General features: G+C 46.9%; 1 protein-coding gene across 8 annotated transcripts in view; it reads right to left on the reverse strand.

The window, feature by feature from the left end:
* SPTBN1 (spectrin beta, non-erythrocytic 1) overlaps positions 1–24,594 on the reverse strand; it is a 213,234-nt gene that overhangs the window by 110,975 nt on the left and 77,665 nt on the right. For 2 of the 8 annotated variants that reach the window (XR_011386646.1, XM_051838941.2), the window contains exon 1: positions 1,398–2,176. The exons of the other annotated variants lie outside the window; for them this stretch is intronic. Coding sequence is in view for 1 of the 2 variants with exons in the window: in XM_051838941.2 (XP_051694901.2) it covers positions 1,398–1,506 (109 nt within the window). In the remaining variant the exon portion in view is untranslated. Of the gene's footprint in view, positions 1–1,397; positions 2,177–24,594 lie in introns of those variants that run through there. 8 annotated transcript variants of the gene reach the window in all.

Genomic DNA, 24,594 nt, shown 5'->3' on the forward strand with positions numbered 1-24,594 from the left:
GGCGGAAGGACACAATGAAGGGTCGGAGTGGGGTTCCTGACCCTGGGACCGAGGCAACACGCAGACCTAGCTCGTGGACGCCTCTCCTACCTGCCGTTTACCGTTCACAAGCTCTCCCCGCACCTGAGCTATCAAAAAAAGCAGAGTCCACGCTGGAAGAGCTTCGGCAGAAACGAACCAAAGACTGGCCAGCATTCCCTGGAGCGGAGTCTCCCCTTCGCTGGCCGCCAGTTTAAAACCACGTCCTGTTCTGCCTCTTGTTTTCCCGAGAAGTGTCCTTACTGTCAACCATTTCACAAGACAAATAAACCAATGAATGAAATCTACCCCCCCTTCCCAATGAAAACATTCTAGGACCTAGCGGCTTCCTTCCTCCTCCTCCTCACAGGAACCACATCTGTGGCACGCAGAAGAGTTAAAATAAGAAACACACAGCCTCCCAGTACTTTTTTTAAAAAACAGTACTAGGGCCATTCCCAGCCTGTTACTGATTCCTGGGGGCTTCCAAACGGAAGGCGTTTCTGTTTTCAGTTAGGAATCTTTTTTTTTTTTTCCATGGATAAGCTCTGAGACACGGCTGGCAAGGCCCTGCTGGCTGGGTAGGGGCTGCAGACAGGAATACACAGCATAAGACTGCACACTCGGGATCCTGCTCTCCCTAAAAATACGTGCAGCCAAATACTGGGCTCATTCAATTATTCCAGCCTGATATAGACGAGAAACCGGATCCAACTACTCCAACCCATATCACTGGAATGACAACAACTGGCTTACATTATAAATTACATGGCCCACAAAACTGATGGGAAGGCTCGCCCCCAATACAACACATCAAAAGAGTTAAAATTAAGCTTCAGAATCAAAACTGTAATTTACTGAAGGCTTAGGGACTCAAAGACCACTCCCTCCTTCCCCTTGCTATTGTTCCACGGAGGACTGGGTCTCTAGCAGTGCACTTTACACCTTTAAGGCTTCCCAGAGGTAAGAGGCTGGGGGCTGGGAGCCAGCAGCGACCAAGAATCAAATACTTGCATACTAATAGGTCTATTAACATTGATCCCCTCAGGGCAAAGATATAGCTTATTAAATAGGAGGACGTGTGTATGCAGTGAGCAGGGAACAACTGACAACCGAGAGAGCCAGAACTGGTACTGGAGAGACAGACTTAAGAGACCTGGCTCCAAATGGTGGCTTTCCTGGAGCAGGGAGTACGAACAACTGCCTCCTAAGTCGTGAATGGGGTGCTCGCAGCCAACCAGAGGCTCTGGGACCGGACCACGCGGCCGCCCGTCATCCAGATCCTGAGGGGTCAAGTCCCATATGGCACAAAATAAAGCTTCGGAACCCCACCCCCCCCACCCCCGTAGGCCGGGCCCGGCCTCGGGGAGGGGGCTTACCTTGGAGCTGCTTGAATCTGCCTTCCAGCTGGTTGTAGTTGTACGGCACCTGCCCCGTGTACGCCGGCGACAGCGGCCCGGAGATGCTGGATGTCCTCTGCAATTCCATTAGGCCCGGCGTAACGCCCCGGCGGGCTGCACCGAGCAAATGCCGCTCCGGCCCCCTCCTACCCCCATCCAACACGCAGCGGCTTCCGCGCGGCTTGGCTCCCGGCCCCGGCGACTAGGCTGGACCTTAGGCGAGCCCCATCCCGGGCTGAGATGGGTGCAGGCTGATCTGATAGGAAGTTGGCTGCAGGGGAAGTCCACCTTAGGCAGGCGAGGAGTTCTCTACCGCTCAGGCATCTAATTCCTAGCTGCTCTCCTGCCTTTCTGCGGTCCTTGCCCAGGAGCTCGAAATAAATTACTGCGGAGGGAGGCAGAGAGGGAGAGGAGGAAGGAGGCACGCGTCCGACTTTAAATGTTTTTAAAATATACAGCCAATCCTAAGCGTGCGGCGGGCGCCGAGCCCCGGAGCTCGCAGGAGCGGCGCACACACCTCCTCCCGGCTGCCCGCGGCGGCCGCCGGTTTGTAATTTAATCAGGAGCCACTCGCCGTGCGCTGGGCGGTGATGTCACCTGATTAGCATAACAGCATTGTAGAGGAAACGCAGGCCGTACCACGCGGAGAGCGCGGGGGAGGCCCGCTGGGCCGCCGTCCCGCACGGCTTGAGGCCGCAGACCCCGCGTACGCCGCGGGCCGGGACCCCAGTGGGCCGGAGCCGCGGTGGTACCGTCCCAAACAAAGCTGCTGGAACCGGAATCTTTTGTTGAGAGCCTCGTGTAACGGAAAAGTCTCCGATTACTATCGCCTGAAAAGGAGGGCGGCCGGGAGGCTGAGCGTCCCGCAGGCCCCGTGGCCCGCGCGCCGCAGCCTCTGTTCAGCGGCTGCAGAGAACGCGAGCGACGCGCACCTGGGCGAGCGAGGGCGCCAATCACGCGGGGGCCGGCCACCAAGTCGGCCTGAGCGCGGCGCAGGGCCACGGGGAGGCGAGGTGCAAGGTCGGGCTCGCTTCAGGAGCCTCTCGGCAGAGCCACGCTGCCTCCGTGGGGGCTGAGCCCGAGGTGTTTCCGGGCCGACGCTGGGCCTGCACTAGTGACTCGACGTAAGGAAGATTTATCGGCGCACCGGCTTGCAAGGCATTGTGGGAGGAAAGTGCACAGGTAAACACCACCAGGATCCCGGCCCGGGAGCGTACCTTCCGGGGAGGGCGATGAGGGCGCAGACTTCACCTCCCTCAAATCCGGCTTTGATTTGTAAGACAAGCCCTCTGCACTTCAGATACTCCAGTTTTAAAAACTCTCCTCTCATTGCTTCTCCCATCAATCTGAACCCAAAACAAAACCCTCCCCCTAGCTAATAACAAGACCAAAATGCTTCCTTGGGAAATAACTCTACTCCCCTCTCCACCCACGTCGCCCTCCGCCCAGTTTTTTCCTCACCAGAGCAGACACCGTACTACACACACTGGCATTTCTAGCTAGAGAGCCTGCAGCAACAGTAAGAAAGGGTTTCACTACTAAAGGATTCCAATGTGTACTGAAGACAGAGCACCCACCCCAGGTTCACTATAGTCCTGGGGCACTTGTAATGTGAGCAGCTGGGGTTAGACCCAGAGCCCAGCTGACTGCTCAACTCTGAACAGTCCCAACCCTTCCAGCCACACAATTTTTTTTTCGTACATCCACAGCGTCACCCTTTGACTTTCTACAGCTGGGCCCCCTCCCCCATCAGTTTCTCTCCAAGATGTACAGAATTTTTTTTAAAAAAGCCTTCTTACTGCTGTCAATTTACAATGCTGATGGCAAGCTGGATACCAAGGAGGCAGAAGTCTCTAAGAAGCACTTGACTGGGAATCCTGGGACTTGAGTTTCTTGTCCTGGCCAAGCCTCTTAATCACCCCATGACCTCCAGAGAGACCCTGGATTCTTTCTAAACCTCAGCTGTCAGATTGAGTCATAATTAATGCCTGTCTCCACAAGGTCACTGAATGGAGGATGTGAAAATGCCCTAAAAGTTGCCATTGTATTCGAAATCCAGAGTATATTTTTCAAAATGCACTTCTCCTTGCATCCCCACCCTCACCCCACCCCTCTACATCACATCAAAACTCCAAAGGAAAGTAGAATGGAGAACTGTCTCATCATATGAAGATCTTCTTAGCAGCCCCCCCCCTTCCACTATTAAATATACTGGTGAAATGTTGAATCTCTGTGTCCAGTTTATGGCACAGAAAATGAGACTACAGGAGCCGGTGCTGTGGTGTAGCAGGTTAAGCCACCCCCTGTGATGCTAGCATCCCAAATGGGTGCAAGTTCAAGTCCCAGCCACTGTACTTCCAATCCAGCTACCTGCTAATGTGCCTAGGAAAGCAGTGGAGGATGGCCGAAGTGCTTGGGCCCCTGCACCCACATGAGAGACCTGGAAGAAACTCCTGGCTTCTCTCTGGCCCAGCCCTGAGCATTGCAGCCCCTTAGGGAGTGAACCAGAGGATGGAAGATCATCTCTCTCCCATTCTCTCTGTATCTCTGCCTTTCAAATAAATAGATCTTTAAAAAATATTTAAAAAGAGAATGAGGCCGGCGCCGTGGCTCAATAGGCTAATCCTCCACCTAGCGGCGCCAGCACACCGGGTTCTAGTCCCAGTCGGGGTGCCGGATTCTGTCCCGGTTGCCCCTCTTCCAGGCCAGCTCTCTGCTGTGGCCAGGGAGGGCAGTGGAGGATGGCCCAAGTGCTTGGGCCCTGCACCCCATGGGAGACCAGGAAAAGCACCTGGCTCCTGCCTTCGGATCAGCGGGGTGCGCCCGCCTCAGCGCGCTGGCCGCGGCGGCCATTGGAGGGTGAACCAACGGCAAAAAGGAAGACCTTTCTCTCTCTCTCACTGTCTACTCTGCCTGTAAAAAATAAAAACAATTAAAAATAAAAAATAAAAAAAAGAATGAGATTACAAAGTGCATTGCCAATTTACAAGATTTTATTTTTAACCTTTAAGCCACTTAGTTAAGAGAGTATGAGTCACCACTCAGTATCTCATTTCAGCTCCCTCTGGTAGGGGGAAGTACATGAAATAAGCTTTCTAGTATTTCTAGTAAGCCAGGTTACATACAATATGATGGTAGGAGAATCTAGACCAGTGTAGTCACTCTCCAGCCCAAAGAGCAGACTCAGAACAAACCAGGCAGAGCAAACACATGTGAGCATTAAAAAGAGAGGTGGCAAAGCTAGAAAATAACTCCATAGGGGCAGGAGGTGAGAAATCCATTTGGTGATGGAGCCAGGGAATAAAAGGACACAGCCTGAAGGTCCATCTGACTCCCTCCAACTTAGCGGGGTTGGGGGGCTCAGGGGGTGAGAGAGTGGGCAAAGGAAGGCCAGAGAACTCATTCTTTATTTCCTCAGTATTTGCAGTATTCAGTGTGTGCTGTGTGTCTTGGAGGATTCAAGATGACTGGGAGAGCTGCTTGCCATAGAAGATGTGACAAATTCGCAAACAGCCCAATACCAAAAGGAGATGATAAGGGCTAGGGAACCGGGCTGCAAGAGCCTGGAGGACAAGCAGGTCGCATCTGCCAAGGAAGGCAGGCAGAAGAACTCAGTGGTGACTGGCATTTTGACCTAACCTTGAAACACAGGCAGTGCTGGAGCAAGGGAGAAGCTTCCTTTCCTACCAGAGGAAGCAACATACATAGAAACACAGATTGACTAGTACAGCACAAGTAAGTGCCCAAGTCTGGCTGGCTGGCTGGCTCATGGGAAATGGTCAAGCGAGGAGGAAAGCCATGAGAGGCAGCTGAGACCCAAACGTGGGCTGGGACCCCTTGGGCACTGCTGAGCCAATGAAGAGAAGGGCCTGCACTGGGATCAAGGTAGATTCCTCTGGCAGTGGTGCCTGAGAATGCACAGGAAGGAGAGCCAAACTGTCCAGGTCAAAGGACCTACTACTCGGGCTGTGGTAACAGGCATGAAGAATGGGCTGATCCCAGAGTTCATCCACAGGTCTTCAGTAACCTGCTGCAGGTGGGAGGTTCAAAGGATAGGGTCAGAGAAAACTCAGGGCTTTAGAGCTGGCAGGTGGGTGTCAGGGACTGAACCTTTATTTTCTTTTAGACAGGCTGAATATGAATTACTTGCAAAACCATTAGGTGAGATGCCCAGAGCTAGAACTAAAGCTCAAGGATGAAGAAAGAGTCCTGTGCACAGAGGTGGAGTTGAGAAGGCTGTGGGTTAAATCTAGAAAGGAAAGGCTGGGGTGAGAGACTGAACAGGCCTGGGTTTGGGAGAAAGAAAAAAAAGCCAGTGGGCACACCAAGGGTGAACATCCAAGAGAAAAGAGAGATACTCAAAGAGGCAAAGGAGTAGTTGGCATCACCTGCTGCAAAAAACAAGGAAGTGACAGTCAAGGAAAGGTGACCTGGTATGCAAATCTGGAGGTCAGCAGATCAATACAAGCAAAACCGGTTACAAGGAGTTGGAAAACTATCAGAAAGGGGGAGGAGAACAAGATGGAAGAGGTGATGAAGATGACTAGCAATGGGAGTTACAGGACCAGAGGAAGGGGTTCTGGGGCACAGCCCAACCAAGCACGCCTTCCATGCCCAGGTTTCAGACCTGAGCTGGCTGGAACAGCAAGTCTTAGCCAGGAGCAGGCACGTTTGGAGGAAAGGGGAAAGGCCAGAGACATTCTAAGAAGGAACTTAGAGATGTCTACCTGGTTCTATTTCAGTGAAGCAGGGGTCTTACCCACAGTTGTACTTACAGTAATCTAGGAAGAATGCTGAAGCCACATATGGCAAAAACAAGGCATGTGATTGGGAACATTAAGGGTGGGGGGACAGTTTCCAGAATGCTGAACAGTCAACCAAGCTCTATGCGGACACAGACCCTGCAGTTTCAGCCATCCCCTCAATCTTTTCTAATGTAAAAACTACTGTCCCTCACCTGGGCCAGGAATATTAACACATGGCCTATTCTGACAAATGACTGTATTTGCCCATCAAGCTGGCACAATGAAAGGCATAAAGAAAACATCCAGGATTGACTGGCAAAGCAATTGAGGGATGGAAGCCATGGAAGCCTGAGTAGCCCAGGGATGCTGTGGTGTGGCAGGAAGACCCAAGTCCAGAGTCAGGTATTTGGGCTCATTCTACCTTACGAGTGCTACCATGATGCTACTCAAATAACCTGAAGTGTGTGTTCCTAACCTGCTCTGGGCTTCAAGATCCTTCACTAAAAGTCAAACACATTAGAATCTACAGTCATAACATTTCCTTCTGGTTCTAAATGCATTTTTAGTGATTTGGGTTTCCTCTGCTTCTTAAATCCCAGTTATCATCAATCTTCAAGTAAAATAAATAGCCACAACAACCAGATCATCCTCACACTCTGGAGCTTACAAAATGCTTCACACACATTTTCTCATGTAACTGACCCTATGATGGAGTGATTGTCTCCATTTGCAAACAAGGAAACTGAGGCTGAGAGAAAGGCAGTGCTTTGCCCAGGGACCCCAGATGGTGAGTAGCACAGACTACCAAGGACCCCAGATGACCAACTCCACTGATCTCTGCTTTTCCCCATGTGCTTGAAGTATATCCAGTTTTTCAAGGATTTCTACGCTTTTCAGAAAAACAGTAATACCTGACCAGTGCTATCAAGATAAACCTAAAACCTAAGCAAGCCTCTACAGGAACCTCTGCGACGTTTCCTTTGGGTCAGGTCAGGCACATTCTTTGCTGGCTCACACAAAACCTGCTAGCTTGAGGGTTCTGTGACTGTACATGGTTTTTGGTTTGTTTTGCCCCACTTCTCAAACCTGGTGGACCTGTACACAAATTAACATTCAATATCCCTTAGTGTGGCATGTGAATGAGAACAGTAGGGGGTGAAATTAAGCCTTTCTAAGAGGCTTTACATAGTCTTGGGTGTGTGGGGGTGGGGAATGAATGCTTTTCCTGCATTACAGCAAGCTTGAAGGGGCAAACTTTGGGTGTTTGTTTCCTGAACATCCAAACATTTGTGAGACTGAAATTTTCTGGGAGAGGATGGCTAAACTGGGTGTAAGAGAGAGAGACAGAGGGAGGGCACAACCATATACACGTGGATGGTCCACAACAGCCTGGGCCTAAAGCCAGAGCCTGGAACTCACAGGTCTCCCACAGAGGCAGCAGGAACCCAGCTATCTGAGCTGCCAGCCCTGCCTCCTAGGAAGCCGGGAATCAGGAGCAGAGCTGGTACTTCAACTCAGCCACTTAGCTGCGAGGCCAAACATTTGCCCCACTAGTAGTACTTTTTGAAAACTGTTCTTTTGGTAGGAAAAGGAAACTTCATATAATTTCCTCTGTGTTCTATTTTTGGCTGGATCTCTTGGTGGTATGCCCAGTTGCTTGGTTCGTTTATCTGGTAGTGGAGAAATCTCATTGAAGAAAGGATATATTTTTGACAGAAGAAACATCCTGAGACAGGCTTGGTCACCCTTTTGGATTTGGGGACACGGACATTTCTCAGTGTCAGGGACAGTCCTCCTCCTGAAAGTATTCACACAACCTATTCCCTTCTCTTTAACTCACCCCATTATGCCCTGGGAAAGGCATACTCAAAAATCAAGCTAGAAAGCAGTAACACTTCGGAGAGAGAATACAGTACGTTTTCAGAAAAGCCAAGTTTCTTTAAGGTGGAGCTATCAGATTTGATAGTTTGGGACTTAGAGTAACTTAAAGAAAAAAGAGAAGAATAAAGATATTTTCCATCCATAATGATTTTGTTTACAATCTATTTTGTTTAGAATATGAATGGCTCTGTCCTTCTATACTTCCCACCCCCCCATACAAACACACACACACACACATACACACATGCACAATTGATATGTAGTTATATGAAAAAGTAGGAAAAACTGAACATCCATTCACATCCTTTCCCCTTTTCTTGTCCAGCTGGTCGTATCAGAAGTGAATTCAAAGCACGTGACACCACTGCAGAAAAGGAGAAAAACAGCAAATACTCAAAACAAGCACTCAAGATCCTGGGGGAAGGAATGCAGTTTATTCTATTTTCTACCCTAGCCAAGCCTATCCTTGCATTGTTATCAAGTCTCTGTTCAGAGGCCCCACCTTTAGCAAACAGGTGTTGCTATGCCTGTGACTGTCACGCCAGCCACAGCCATGACTATACTCCTCTGATAAAGGTAGAATGGTTTTTTAAAGGGAAAGAATCTCCTAGGAATGTAATTGGGACAAGGCCTGTTCTTGCCTAGGATTCCTGGTTCTTTCCTACCTAAAATGTCAGGGCAAAAGATTGGTGCACACACAGGTGTTCAGAAACTGCAGACCAGAGTTTTACAAGGAGGCAAATGCGGTAGCCAGAAGACACTGTTCCCCAGATAGCATAGCTTGTGGGAAAGAAATGGGAAACGAGGAAATGCAAACCTGTCCTTTATGAAAATAAGCCATTTGCCTCTGCCATTAGGCATGCACACCTGTTGCCTTTTTCATGAACTACAATGAGAACAGGTAAAGAGAGAGACTGAACAGGCATCTGGAGGGCGAAGGACACACAGCAGTGGGGAATGCAAACCTCAAGGAAGACATGTGCCCCACCCCTACAGAGAACCAATGTGAACCCATCCAGGAGCACAGACCAGCAAAGCGACCCTCAAGGTTCTCAGAAGTAATTTCCTCTCTCTAGGCATTGTCAATCTAGTTGATAAAACAGGACACACACAGCCAGGCATTCAAAATACAGTGATGCAGCATGCAACACACACCAGGTTACAGACAGTGACAGTTAGAATAGTACCTGCTGTGACTAGCACTAAGTGGAACAGCAACTGCATTTCTGGGCCTGGCAGAGCACAGTGGGGTTCCTGCCACACAGATGCTCTGAGCTCCTATACTGTCTTATCTGTGCAATTTTAACACTGCCTCTAGGCAAATCCTTGCCAAAATGTGCCAAGCCAACACAAGATGTGGTTTACTGTATGTATTAATTGGGGGTATGAGTGTAATTTCTTTGTCTTTGAAAAACAGGCCCCGATTATCCAGTTGCAGGGATATGGAACAACCAGTACAGCCGTGCCATGTTAAAATGTGAAATATCTTCAGGATGCCGTCACTTCTTCCTCCTCAGCACCTGAGCTGCTGCCGATCTCTCAGGGAGATAGCACAGCCTCCTTCCCACAGGACTTCCCGGGGCAGCGACTGACTGGGCACAGGCTCTGAATAATTCATGGACAGCCCAGTCGCTCAGGAGCACCGAGCCCCACCAGCTGCCTGCCCATTAAGTGGGAGGCAAGCTCCAGGCTCTCTGCAAAAAAAAAACAACCTACTACCAGCTGCCTATGAGACCTTCTTGACTGAACACACACCCCTTCAGTCTTTGCTCTCCAGTTTATTTAAGATGTATTTGAAGGCTGGCGTCGCGGCTCACTAGGCTAATCCTCCGCCTTGCAGCGCCGGCACACCGGGTTCTAGTCCCGGTCGGGGTGCCGGATTCTGTCCCGGTTGCCCCCCTTCCAGGCCAGCTCTCTGCTGTGGCCAGGGAGTGCAGTGGAGGATGGCCCAAGTGCTTGGGCCCTGCACCCCATGGGAGACCAGGAGAAGCACCTGGCTCCTGCCTTCGGATCAGCGCGGTGCGCCGGCCGCGGCAGCCATTGGAGGGTGAACCAACGGCAAAGGAAGACCTTTCTCTCTGTCTCTCGCTCTCACTGTCCACTCTGCCTGTAAAAAAAAAAAAAAAAAAAAAAAAAAAGATGTATTTGAAAGTCAGAGTTAGAGAGAGAGACAGCTAGAGACAGAGACAGAGAGAGACAGAAAGGTCTTCCATCTGCTGGTTCACTCCCCAGGTAGCCTCAATGGCCAGCGCCAGGTCAGGTGAAAGCCAGGAGCCAGGAGCTTCATCCGGGTCTCCCACACGGGTGCAGGGGCCCAAATACTTGTGTCATCATCTGCAACTTGTCCCAGGCCATTAACAAGAAACTGGATCAGATGTGAAACAGCCCAGATACAAACCGGCATGCATATGGGATGCCAGTGTCACAGGCAGCGGCTTTATCCACTGTGCCACGATGCCGGCACCTTTTCTGTCCATTTTAAATTGCTTCATTTCCTACTGGATCAAAATGACTTACACTGTAAGGAGAATGGGTCCCCAAGTACAGCAATAGGGTGAGGAGAAAGTGATGCCCTCAGCAAATGGGTATCAGGTTATCATTGCCATGCTCAGGCTGCTGGGGCAACACAGTAAAGCACTGGAGACAGCTGCTCTACAAATGTCCGCCCCCTCCCCCTCATCCTCCTTGTCCCTCTGTTCCAGCCAACCTCATCACCTCTCAACACCTCACTACCTCACTGGCGCTTTCCATGCCTCTGCTCTGGGAGCACCCCTCTCCTCCTAGGCTGAAGTCTACTCATCTTTCAGCCTGACTCAAAACCCTCCCTCCTCCAAGAAGGAGTCCCCGATTATCCCAGTTGAACTGATGATCCCTCCTCAGAAACCCTATACCAGTGCTGCCAGCCTCCTTGTCTGGCACCTCTTACATACTGTCTCCAGGTACTGCTTATCTCTTCTTGTGCACCAGTCTTATCTACTTAATTAAAATAATGGAAAATACACCAGACACAGACCCATGAAAAGTGGACTGCAGTCTCAGCTTTGCCACCCATGGTGTGACCTGGGATAATTCCTAGACTTCTCCAGTGCCCTCTCTAAAATCCAAGGGATGTGAAAGGGAAAACCTCAGTGGTTCCCTGGATATGATGTTCTTAACATGTCAGTTCTTTGAGGGCAGATGCAAGTCTTATACAACCTACACCCCCAGACTCCCTACCCCAATATCCTGCACGAAACAGCTGTTCAAAATGATTTAGCCATTTCTGAAGACTGAAGAAAGCAATGGCTCTGTGAGGAAGGTGCCACCAGATGGTGAACCACAGAGTGCATCCTACTTGTAAAGATATAAGAGGTGCCAGAACAAGGGAGGCTAAGAATACTGGTGTAGAGTTTCTGAGAAGGAGAGATCATCAATCAGGGAATCCCTCCTGGAGGAAATAAGCATAACTTAATGCTTCACAGTTTAAAAATGACAGCTTTTCAAAATTCTGCTAAGCCAACCATCTCATTCATGGCTAAGAGAAATGAGGCACTGGCCATGTGTCCTGAGAGCCACAGGGAAGTAACCAGCAAACCAGAGGTTAGAGAACAGGCCTTCTGAATTCTGGCTGCCTTTCACCTCCAGGGCAAAAGGATGTAAAGAAATTTTGTGATAAAATCAGAATTCCTGTGATTGTCAATGGGAATGTAAATGGTATAGTCACTATGGAAAACAGTATGGATGTAAAAATACAAAATTAAACAACCAGAGAGGCTAGAGAGGCAGGTATTTGGTACAGTGGTTAAGATGCTACTTAGGATGCCCACATTGCATATCAGAGTCTCTGGATTCAAGCCCTGGCTCCACTTCTGATTTCAGTGCGTGAGTCCCTATACCCACATGGGTGACTCACACTGGGTCCTGGGTCTGGCCCAGCCCTGGCTGTTGAAGGCATCTGGGGAGCAAACCGGTAGACAGAAGATCTCTGTGTATGTCTCTCTATTCCATTCATAAATGAAAATCAAAGAAAATTTAAAGAAAAAAGAACTACCCAATGCCCCAGTAAACCCACTTCTGGGTTTATATCCAAAAGAATTCAAAGAGGATATCAAATACTTGCATTCCCACGTTCCTTGTAGCATTATTTACAACAGCCAGGAGGTAGAAACAACCGAAATGTTCACTGATGAGTGAGTGGGTAAAAATAACGTGGTATAAAAACACAACACAGTATTAGTCACCCTTTATCAAGAAGATTTGGTCAAATGATGCAACATGGATGAATCCTGAGGACACTGTGCGAAGTGAAATCAGTGAGTCAGAAAAGGACAAATGCTGTATGATTGCATGTACATAAAGTAGCTAGAAGAGTAAAACTCATGGTAACAGAAAGTAGCCTGATAAGCTTGCCAGGAGCTGGGGGAGGGAAGGGGAGAGATTGATTGATGGGTGTAAAGTTTCAGTTTTGCAAGATGGAAAAGTTCTAGAGAGCTGTTGCACAACAAGAATGCAGTTAACACAACTGAACTAGACACTTAAAAATGGCTAAGATGCTAAAAATCTATGTCTCTTTTCACAACTAAAAATAAATTTAAAGAAAAAAAGGCTTCTGTGAAGACTCAGGAGGTATGCAGCACCAGGAGGGAGAAGAAACTGCAGATCTAAAGCCACATGTTCTGTGTCTCTAACTCTGAAGTTTGACCAAAACATTCTCTAATGCTACTGACCAACAACACACTGATCCCTTCAAGTCCTTTTCCACCTTTAAGAAACAACTAACTGGGAATCCTGCCAACTCGTTTTTACAACAGAAGACCTCATCAATTAGTTAGTGGCTCCAAAGCGCCTCCAAGTCTCACACTGTGTGTAATATGGTAGAGGAGCTTCCATCCACCACGGAATTACCATTGCTGTCAGTCCTCGTAATCTCTACAAATGCGATCTTCTTGGAATTGTTCAAAATCCTGGTAGGTATGTTTTTTAGTTGGTATTTTTGGGATGGAGTCCCCCAAAACATAGAGGAAATAAATTGGTAACTTAGAAATAGCAGCAACACGTCATATTTGAGCAGGCATGTGCACAGTTATATAATTCAGGGGTGCTGGGTGCGCACCCAAGAATGCCCACACGAGCACAGGATCACTTTGGCAGGTCTCAGACAAGCCTTACTTCTCACTCTAAAGGTTTTGTGATACTCCCATCATCAACTCTCCCGAAATACTCAGACCTGCTCATCCAGCTACAGAATACTGACATCCTGACTATGTGGACACATACACAGTTTGCCATTAGGCATAATTTTAGTGTAACAAGGGCTCATGAAACAGCCGACCAAGGTTCTTACTGATCAAACACTTGCCCTTGTAGTTGGCCTATTAAAGATTATGGAAGGCTAAATGGCAAAAATCATTACACAGGAAAGAGGTCTGTAATTTGAAGTGATTATAATCAAAGTTCCACTGGGTTCTTGTTAATAACACTCTACAACAGCCTGCATTTCTGACTCACCAAACATAAAACATTAACAAAAAATTAACATGAGACTAAGTCTTTAGTCAGCGTCACAGGGCAGTTATTATTTCCCCAACCAGGACAAAGGTTGCTATCATCCTTAGCCCAACACACGGTCTACATCTCACTGTGTACACAGAAACCACCAGGAAAGGAGACCAAAACTCACTTTGGAAACAACAGAATACCAGCTGCTAATTCCCTGCGATGCATTTTATGGACTGTGTATCTTGTAAGATAATTCATACTGTCACATATTTTTAGTATCCTATTTAGTACAAAAATATGTTTGTGATCTTTGCAAAAATAGATCATTTAGGCCCCCCTTTTTATTTTTTTTAATTGATTTATTTATTTGAAAGTCAGAGAGAGAGATAGACAGAAAGAGAGAACTCTTCCATCTGCTGGTTCATTCCCCAAATGACTAAGTGGACAGGGCTGGCCCAGGCCAATGTCATCCAGGTCTCCCACGTGGGTGTCAGGGGCCCAGCACTTGGGCCATCTTCCACTGCTTTCCCAAGCACATTAACAGGGAGCTGGATTGGGAATGGAACAGCCAGGACTTTAACCAGAGCTCAACAGGTTACTGGCTTCACAGGCAGTGGTTTAACTGCTACTCCAAAATGCTGGCCCCTAGGGTTCCCCCCTCTACTATCCTCAACCCCACCCCCCCACCCCCAATTTAAGCTGGCTAGGCTTCTCCTGTGTTTGACAATTAGAGACAGAAAGAAAGGACTCTGTAAAATACCTCATTCTCAACCGTCCCGTTAAATGTGCAAGTAATATTGGGCTCTCTTGGGAAAGGTTTTTTTGTTTTTGTTTGTTTGTTTGTTTGTTTGTTTTTTTCCCCAAGATTTTTTATTTATTTGAAAGGCAGAGTCACAGAGAGGCCAAGGCAGAGAGGAAGAGAGAAATCTTCCATCTGCTGGTTTACTCTCCAATGGCTGCCAATGGCCAGGGCTGGGCAAGACTAAAGCCAGGAGTGAGGAGCTTTATCCGGGTCTCCCACGTGGATGCAGGGACTCAAGGACTTGGGCCATCTTCTGCTGCTTTCCCAGGTACATTAGCAGGGAGCTAGATTGTAAGTGCGGCAGCTGAGACTTGAACTGGTGCCTATATGTAGGTTGCTGCTTTATCTCCTCTGCCATAGCACAACCCCCAGGAAAAGTATTAGTAAGTTCAATCGCTACTGAAGTCATAGATGAGATACTCAAGTATCTCAAAATCTTACTCAAAATTCTCTACTATGGAGTAACTGTAGGGAGAAAAACAAGACCCTATCCCTGGGTACATATGAATCAAAGGGTATTCAAAAATCTGCAAATGCCAATGTCAAGAAGGGTAACTCCCAAGGGGGTTCAAAAAAGTCAGTCAAAGATGGGCATGACAGGCTTTCAACAACTGCCCTGGAACCCAGAAGCCTCTGGCCCATATGACCACTAAAGTAGGCAAGCACAAGTAACAGCCCAATATACTAAATCCCAGATTGAGATCTACCTCCTACCAAAGACTTTCATTATGATAATATTCTATAATGGTCTCTGAGATGAAAGTGACACACAAATTATAAATAATCCTCTTGGAAATCCAGTCATATTTCTTCTTTATTATCCCTGATACCAAACTACAGCTGTTTCAACAAAGGGGAACAGGCTAGATAACCCCCAGGAAGGACCCACCCTTTTCCACTAAGAGCCAGCCTGTCGGACTTGGGTTTCCCACACTGAGCATGCCCCTCTCCCTCAACCACAGTCATTTGTTTGGAAAGGGGAAGGGATCAATTTATCAAAAGTTTCAAAATATTTTATTGCATTTTTGTCCCTCAACCATTCTCTAAATAAATGTTAGGATTATGCAGGATCATTTTAATGTGCATTGAGTGCAAATCTAGGACATGGAAGTGCAATAAGAGAAGATACACATGTGAACACCACCTTCATATTTGCAATGAAGTCTTTTTCAGTGCTTTTCCTGCCTCCCTGGAGAAGGACGGAGCCTCATAAATTCCCTCTAAATACCACAGCAAACAAAGCCACAGATCACTCACGTCTTTAGGCCATGGGAACATGTGCCCTTTGCTCCTGCTTTTCTACTCTGACTTCTAATCTTCTCACCTTGCATTATTTTAATATTTATCAATACAGAATGGCTCCTTACAAGGAGAGGAAAGGAGCCTTCTCTTCAAAAGATCTATTTTCATAGTGAAATAATTAAAACCTCATATGCATGCCTACTGTGTGCAGACACTAAGCTAGACAGCTTTCACGTTATTTTAAGTTCTTTTTAAAAAGATTTATTTATGTATTTGAAAGGAAGAGTTGTAGTGAGAGAGGGAGAGACAAGGAGAACAGACACAGATCTTCTATCTGCTAGTTTCCCAAATAGCCACAACAGCTGGGGTTGGGCCTGCCTGAAGCCAGGAGCCCAGAACTTCATCCGGGTCTCTCACACGAGTGGCAGGGGCCCGAGTACTTGGGCATCTTCCACTGCTTTCCCAGGTGCATTAGCCAGGAGCTGGACTGGAAGTGGAACAGCCAGGACTTGAACCAGCACTCACATGGTTATGCCAGTGTCACAGGTTGTGGCGTAACCCGCTATGCCACAATGCTGGCTCCTAATTTAAATTCTTGTACCAATCCCATTAGTAAGACACTGTCTCATCCTAGAGAATAACGTGCACATCGTCTCACAGTTGGTGTGGCACAGCAGGGATCTAATGTGAGACCTCAGCCATCCATCTGTCCCTTCTCAGTATCAGCCCTGATACTGATGGGCACTCCTGACTGCCTGAATCCACGCCTGGGAGCACCCAGGACGCCCCAGCTCTAACAGCAGCTCCAGTGTGCATTCAGACATACAGGCATGCTGGCAGCACCGTGGGCCATGGAGTTACTGTAGGCTGGACAGAATACAATTAAAAGCAAGGAAAACTCATTTTAATCCTGAAAACCAGAGGCTATACATTAGCCAAGAACAGAAAAAGTCCAGCCCATGTCCTGCCTTGCAGATTCTGGCCCAAAATAACCCCACACGACCCTCATCCGCATCACGCATTCAACATCCAGAGACTTCCCATAACCAAAACCGAACTCCTTTTCCTCTCTCCTCCCTTCCCCATCCCTTTGGAGACCAAGTCCTAGGATCCTCACTCAACAGTTCAGGTCCTTGCTCTCTCAAGCCCCTTGCCACAGCCCGAGTGTCGGGGCCCATCTCTTCCCAGGGAGAACTGACAGTCTCCTCTCTAAGATGTCCTTCACAGGGTTCTGAAACAATGTCCTCCAGAGACAGAACCGGGCCTCTGCCATTCCCTGAAACCCACCTCAGGGTTTCTCAAGTGAGGTCGCTAGGGGCCTCAGGACCCCTGCAGGCACAACTCTGGGGGCCCTCCCTCGGTTTCATTTGGTTATCTGCAAATGTGTAGTTCATACATAAGTAAAAACACATTTCAATTTGAAAATCGAAATTCTCCAGAGCTAAACTTTGAAAACCAGACTGCAGCATAAGGGATCAACTCCTTCCGCTGGCTTTCACTTCCACGGTTCTATCTTGGGCTCTTTCTGAAGTTCTGCATGTGACTCCCATTCATGGCACCAAGCGCTTGGCAGTTACCTTCCATCTACTGACACTGCTACTCTCCTGTGAGAACCTTGTCTGCTGGAGACAGATCTATTTCATTTCATCAACCTATCTATGTATTTCTAATACTAACCACAGGACTTTGGACATAGTAGGTGCTCAATAAACACTTTACTTACTCAATAATGAATGAATGAAACATAAAATTAATAAGACTCACTCTAATGAGTATAATTTATAAAGTTTAAAATAAAGACACCATTTAGGGGTACAGTGAAATGTACTTGCTACCACGGGGTATTGCAATACCTTTAGTAATAAAGTCTTATTTGTGGATTAATACTACTACTTTTGAAAGTGGGAAAACAATAGACAATGACAGGGCATCTCAGGTAGTACAAGTAAACACTACACTGTGAAATTTAAATGTGTGTAGAGTCACATATAAATATACCCGTGTATGTACATTAATGAATGCACTAAGCTCCCATGTAGAACACATTTCTCAAATGGTCAAAAGCTCTTCTTTCAAAATCTCAAGTCAGTTACAGATTAAATCAATCATCACAACTACTTTCAAGACCTCCGTTCAGTTTAAAAAGCATAAAACTGGGGGGTGGGCATTGTGGCACAGCTGCTATTTGTAAACCTGCATCCTAAATTGGAGTACTAGTTCTAGTCCTGGCTACTCTACTTCTAATTCAGCTTCCTACTAATGAGCCTGGGAGGCAGAAGATGATGGCTCGAATGTGTGATTCTTTGCTACCCATGTGGGAGACCCAGATTGAATTCTGAGCTTCTGGCTTCCTCCTCGCCCAGCCCTAGCTGTTGCAGGCATCTAGGGAATGCATCAGCAGATAGAAGATCTCATTCTCCCTCTGGCTATCATGTAGATGAAAATAAACTTTTTTTTTTAAATAAAAAGCACAGAAATATCATCTTCCACCATTAGATTAAGTTTAGACAATAACTGTTTTGTGTATACCACTTAACATGGCACCCTGAACATGAGGGAGTTAAAAAAAAAAACTCACACATGTGCACACCTGAATATTATAGCTGGTTAAATGCACAAAGAAAGTTGCACAAGCACACCTGCTAATTCAGTGTCAGAGGGTTTGGGTTTCACATAATTATCAAGTGAATCTTCCAGCCTTGTCCCCTCTCCACGCTCCATCTCTCAGGGCAGTCTTGAATGCCTCTACATTATTTACAAGCATGCATGCTAACCCTGGCCTGCCTTCAAATACTTGGAGACAATGAGCACAATCCTGTGGATATGCTTTTAGGAGTCCCTGGGTGGGGCCGAAGCTGGAAGCACACTCTAGTCCTCTGCAAAGCAACCAGCTCCAGGTATAAAATTTTTTGTGTTCACAGTAGAGACAAATAGTGGATAACGGGTTTGGTCTGTGAACTCATTTCTCCATTATCAGTATAGAAAACAGCTTTAGGACTTTCAATCCATGACATTATCAAACATAGGCTATCTCCCTGGCTGCAGAAAAAGGTAAAAACTGACCACAAGGCCAAGCTGGCTAAATGACATGTTGCTGCCGATTGACAAAGGTACTAGGTTATTTCTGCTGTGGTTAAAAGAAACAGGATTACATTTTACATCAGTTACAACAGCGATGACAACAGCAACCCTCCACTTGTACATCAGGCTGAGACACGGCTGCATGGCCTTTGACTGCTGTAGGAAAATGGAAGCATTCTAGATGCTGAAATACTACAACTGTAACATTCCATTCCCCATCATTCCTGGCCACCATGTCCACTAAACATCCTATGTTCTTGTCACAGTGCAGCATTCCCAGAGGAATACGGTGGCCAGCACTTGTGAAACGGAACCATTAAATTCTAAGGCAACTATCCACATGCACAAGGCTAAGAGAAAAACCTAAGAAAATGCAAGCAAACTGCAGGCCAAACTAGGTCTGAGTGCTTCCTAGGCCCTTGAACAGGCACCTGTTTCTAGGAAATATGGGCAGTAAACAGGCAAGAATTGGAGAAGTCTAGAAATGTCCCAGTGACCTAAAGACAGGACAGACAGTTAAACAAATTTTTAGCTTTAGCTTTATTCACCAGAAAGGGTAAAACCCAAAGTCAGACACTTGTAGTACAAAAGGAGGCAAAGGGCCAGTCTGGAAGCACTGTGTGAAGGACATCTGATCCACTTTACAATGTCTTGTACGGGTTTAAAAACAATGCCCCAAACTCCACCAACAGCTCTGCTAAGTTAAAATTGTAGGACAAAGATTAAACTCCAGGATTCAAAAAGTCTACTGTTCTTGCTTTTGTTTATTTTTAAAATGTTTATTTTTTCCCATCTACCTGAAAGGCAGAGAAGGAGAAACAGACAAACAGATCTTCCATCCACTGGTTCCCTTCTTAAATGCCCACAACAAAGAGGGCTTGGTTAGGCCAAAGCCAGGAGCCTGGAACCACTCCCAGGTCTCTCACAAGGGTGGCAGAGGTGCAGAGGCCCAAACACTTGAGTCATTATCCGCTGCTTCCTAAGATGCATTAGCAGGAAGCTGGATCAGAAGCAGAGCAGCTTGTCCTCCAAATTGGCACTGCAATATGAGATGTGGCAGCATAACCCCCGGCACAACACCCACCCCTGGCTTCTGTCTACTACTAGAAAACATACTTGTCTTAATTCGGGATGCTGAAACAGGATCCCATTTCCTACAGTTCTGGAGGCTGGAAGTCAAGGTGCCAGCAAGCTGTGTTTTTGGTGAAGGCCCCCCTTCTGATTTATAGACAGCTGCCATCTTCTTACACTGTCACAGGCTAGAAGGCGCAAGGATCACCTCCTTGTCCCTTTGGTGAGGGCACTAATCGTATCCAGGAGGGCTCAGCCATCAAGACCTAATTCCCTCCCAAAGCCTTTACTTCCTAATACCATCACCTTAGGGGCTGGGGTTAGGATTTCAACATATGTATTTGAAGACAGATACAAACCTTCAGTCCGTAACAGTATCTTCAGTAGTGTGCATGGAGAATATCTCAAAAGGGATGCATCAATTAAACTTTCTAAAGGAATTATCTTCAGAAAGTAGGATGGGAAAGAGTTGGGGAAAGAAACATTCATCGTCCACTTCCATATAGTGTTTGCATTTTCTTTTCTGCAACTCATGCATTGTCATGTACAAAGCCAACACATTTTAACTTCTAAACACATAGAACTAACTCTTTCATAGGTAACAAAAATACTAGGGGGAAATTTTCCCTAATGAACTGACATTTAGTAGCTCTGAACAGTTCTCTAGTCTGACACATGCTGAAGCACCTAATTGCATTCAGAATTATACGAGATGTGGTAGGGAAGCTTGAAGAAATATTACCCATTGTCATGATCTTCGAGTTTGGCCATTGCTGGAGAGACAGATACACCCATCTGAGCACACACAATGAACTAACAATGCACAAGGAACTCTGTGCACAATAACAAGGGCCAAAGAAGATTCTTGATGAGAAAAGGTCAGTGTGAACTACACAGGCAAGACGACTCCAGGAGGGGGCTGGAGCTCAGGAGAGAGCCAGTGGAGAGAGCCTGGGTTTCCTGCAGACTTGCAGGGGGACCCAATAGGTAACATGCAATGCAATCCGGGGCTCAGACCTGGCAAATGGTCCAGCACCTCCGTGACTTCAGTCCATTTGTTTCTTAAGATGCCAACAGACACAGTCTTGTGTCTAATAAGACAACTTCACAAACATGTTCAAGATATCTAAGGAGTCTGGAAAAATTTAAAGCTTTAAGGAAAAATTCTTATCAGTCTCAACCAATTACATGCTCCCATCACTCAATTATATCACTCTCAAGAGTTCTGAAAATTCACAGGCTTGCAGCAAAGAAGTAAAAAATCATAGCTCAGCAAATTCCCTTGAAGGTTAAGAGAGAATTCAGAAGAGATAAAAATTTTAGAAAATGGACGTGCTTATCAACCAGAAGATAAAGAGGCTAACATTCCAGGTTTCAGGAACCACCACAATAATACTTTCATATAATACTATCTCATTCACTGACTGTTTTGTGTATGAGGAGGATTCAAAAAGCTCATGGATATTTTGCATTATCTTTTTTTTTTAAGATTATTTAATTACTTGAAAGACAACATTTCAGAGAGAGATAAACAGAGAGAGAGAGAGACAGAGAGAGAGACTGAAGAAACAGAGACAAAGACAGAGTGATCTTCCATCTGCTGGTTTACTCCTCAAATGGCCACAATGGCCAGGGCTGGGTCAGGCTGAAGCCAGAAGCCTGGAGCTCCATCCGGGTCTCCCACACGGCTGCAGGGTCCCAACACATGGGCCATCTTCCTCTGCCTTTCTAGGTGCATTAGTAGGGAGCTGGATTGAAAATGGAATAGCCAGGCCTCAACCAGGTGCTCATATGGGATGCCGGCTTTGCAGGCAGTAGTTTAATCTGCACCACAATGCTGGCTCCTGCATTATCTTTTTTTTTTTTTTAAAGATGTATTTATTAATTTCAAAGAGTTACACACAGAGAGAAAGAGAGGGAGGGAGGGAGAGAGAGAGAGAGAGAGATCTTGCATCCCATGGTTCACTCTCCAGATGGCTCCAATAGCTGGAGCTGCACCAATCCAAAGCCAGGAGCCAGGAGCTTCTTCTAGGTCTCCCACGCTGGTGCAGGGGCCCAAGGACTTGGGCCATCTTCTACTGCTTTCCCAGGCCATAGCAGAGAGATGGATCAAAAGTGGAGCAGCCAGGACTTGAACTGGTACCCATATGGGATGCCAGCACTGCAGGCGGCAGCCTCACCTGCTACGCCATAGTGCCAGGCCCCTGCATTATCTTTTAATTCTATTTTTCTATGAACTTTTGGAAGCCCCTTTGTATATATGGTCTACTCTGCAAAAACAGTTTCCACGCAGGTAAGGAACTGGCTAACACAGTACTTCTGTCACTGCACTACTGAAAAATCTGGAATTGTGCTCTAGGACGAGGCTCCTACTCCACTCTAAGAACAGTGCTTACCAGTTGCTGTTGTGCCACAGTGGGTGAACCTGCTGTATGAGTCATGGATCTCATACTGGAGCACCAGTTCCAATCTTGACTGCTTTGCATCCAATCCAGTTCCCTGCTAATGTGCCTGGGAAAGTGGCAGAAGATGGTCCAGCTACTTGGGCCCCTGCACCCATGTGGGAGACCTGGATGAAGTTTCTGGCTCCTGGCTTCAGCCTGGCCCAGCCCTGGCCATTGTGCAATTTGGGGAGTGAACCTGTGGTCAGAAGGTCTTGATCTTTCTCTGTCTCTGCCTCCATCACTCTTTCTTTCAAATAAGAAAAAAATAAATAAATAAATCTTAAAAACAACAACAACAAAACAGAATGACACTTGGTACCTGAGGCCCCCACAGAAGGAAGTTTAGGATAGACTGTGTTTCCAAGTCACAAAATCACCACTCCAAACTCACAAGTTAATAACCTAGGTGCAAACTAAGGTATCTTGCTAGAAGCATATTCTAAACACTGAAATGCTAATGTTTGTTTCTCTTTGTTAACTTTGTCTGTTATTTAAAGATCTTCAAAGAGCTCCATTATTGCTTTTTTTTCCTAAAAAAAAAAAAAAAACAAAGTGAACATCACCTTGTCATTTTATAAAACCTCTGCATCTCTGAATCAAGAACATCAATCGTCCATAAAACGTGGCGAGAACATTGATCGCTATGTATTGTCCTCTTCCCAGCCCCGCTCCCCACTCTTGGGGAACAGCTCCAAGTGTTTCAGAGACAGCTGCTGTGCTCTGCCATCCCTCCATGCCCACAGCACAGCTCACTGGTCCAGGCACAGCCAACTTGACCAAAGCCTAGTAAACTACAGCCCCGCTCCCCCCAAACACTCCCAGGTTTCCAACTGGAACTAAAGAAATGGACGCAGTGGTAGAGAGCAAACCCCAGGAGCAGATGGTAGTCATGTCTCTTGCCATCTGGAAGACCACCTATGGGACAAAGACAGAAGCCTCTTCACAGGAGGAAGCTAAGAACACGAGTCTGAGGAACGGAAAGCCTTAATCTCTGTTGTTCTGCCAGCCCATACGCCCTCTTCCCTTTCCTCAGTTCAGCTGTTTGGCTCTTCCCTTCATCACATACGAGATTCCAGTATTTTCCCTCGAAGTCCTAACATCAAGTGCTTTCCTCTACCGGGTCACAATTCTGCTGCATTAGACATACTAACTGCAGCCTCCAATGCTAGCTATGTGCTCTCTTAGCTGTGGATGGATGGGACCAGAATGTTTCTTACATATGACATCTTGGCTTTACCAATGCTCGAGGGTCCTTTCTAAAAGGAACCATTTTTAAGTACACAGCTAGTCATGACCTTGTATAAAAAGATTAGAATGCTATCTCCATGCTCAACCTAACAGAAATCCATACTAAAGAAAACTGAGACATCAAATCTTCTAGCAGTGAGGTCAGAGGTGGAGTTACAACTAGAGTGCGCCAAAGTCATAGGTAAGCTGAGTTAAGGATGAACAGACGGCCGGCACCACTGCTCAATAGGCTAATCCTCCACCTAGCGGCGCCGGCACACCAGGTTCTAGTCCCGGTTGGGGTGCTGGATTCTGTCCTGGTTGCCCCTTTTCCAGGCCAGCTCTCTGCTGTGGCCAGGGAGTGCAGTGGAGGATGGCCCAAGTGCTTGGGCCCTGCACCCCATGGGGAGACCAGGAGAAGCACCTGGCTCCTGCCTTCGGATCAGTGAGGTGTGCCAGCTGTGGCAGCCATTGGAGGGTGAACCAATGGCAAAAGGAAGACCTTTCTCTCTGTCTCTCTCTCTCACTGTCCACTCTGCCTGTCCAAAAAAAAAAAAAAAAAAGAATGAACAGACAATGTCACTCAACAGAAGGCCCCAATGAACAAGACACAAAGAATGCTCTACAATGGCCCCAGTCACGTGGATTTTTGAGGCTCATTGGCCTGAAAACAGTAATAACCCTCTTCTTCTCCTGCCCCAACTCTACCACTTCAGTTCCATGAACCTCTGTCACTTATAATCCCAAAGAACTAACCAAAATAATGGTAAATGCAGGATTCTCTATAGAGAAACCAATCAGTAGACACAGACCAGATGCTTAGGTACCTTCTTCCCCAGACTCCCCTACCCCATACACAGGATTACTGTTAATGTCATCATGTCAAAACTACTACACATTTATAGTTAAATAATAAAAGCTACTTTATTTAATTGATACAGTGTTAGAAATCACAATCTGCGGCCAGAACTGTGGCATGGTGGGTAAAGCTGCCACTTGCAGTGCCAACATTCCATACGGGTACCAGTTCAAGTCCCAGATGCTCCACTTCTTATCTAGCTCTCTCTTATTGCCTGGGAAAGCAGAAGAAGATGGCCCAGGTGCTTGGGCCTCTACAACATGTGGCCCTGGCCATTGTGGCCATTTAGGGAGTGAACCAGTGGATAGAAGACCTCTCTTTCCCTCTCTCTCTCTGCCTCTGTAGT

The sequence above is a fragment of the Oryctolagus cuniculus genome, chromosome 2 (assembly GCF_964237555.1).
Source record: "Oryctolagus cuniculus chromosome 2, mOryCun1.1, whole genome shotgun sequence".
NCBI classification, from domain to species: domain Eukaryota; kingdom Metazoa; phylum Chordata; class Mammalia; order Lagomorpha; family Leporidae; genus Oryctolagus; species Oryctolagus cuniculus.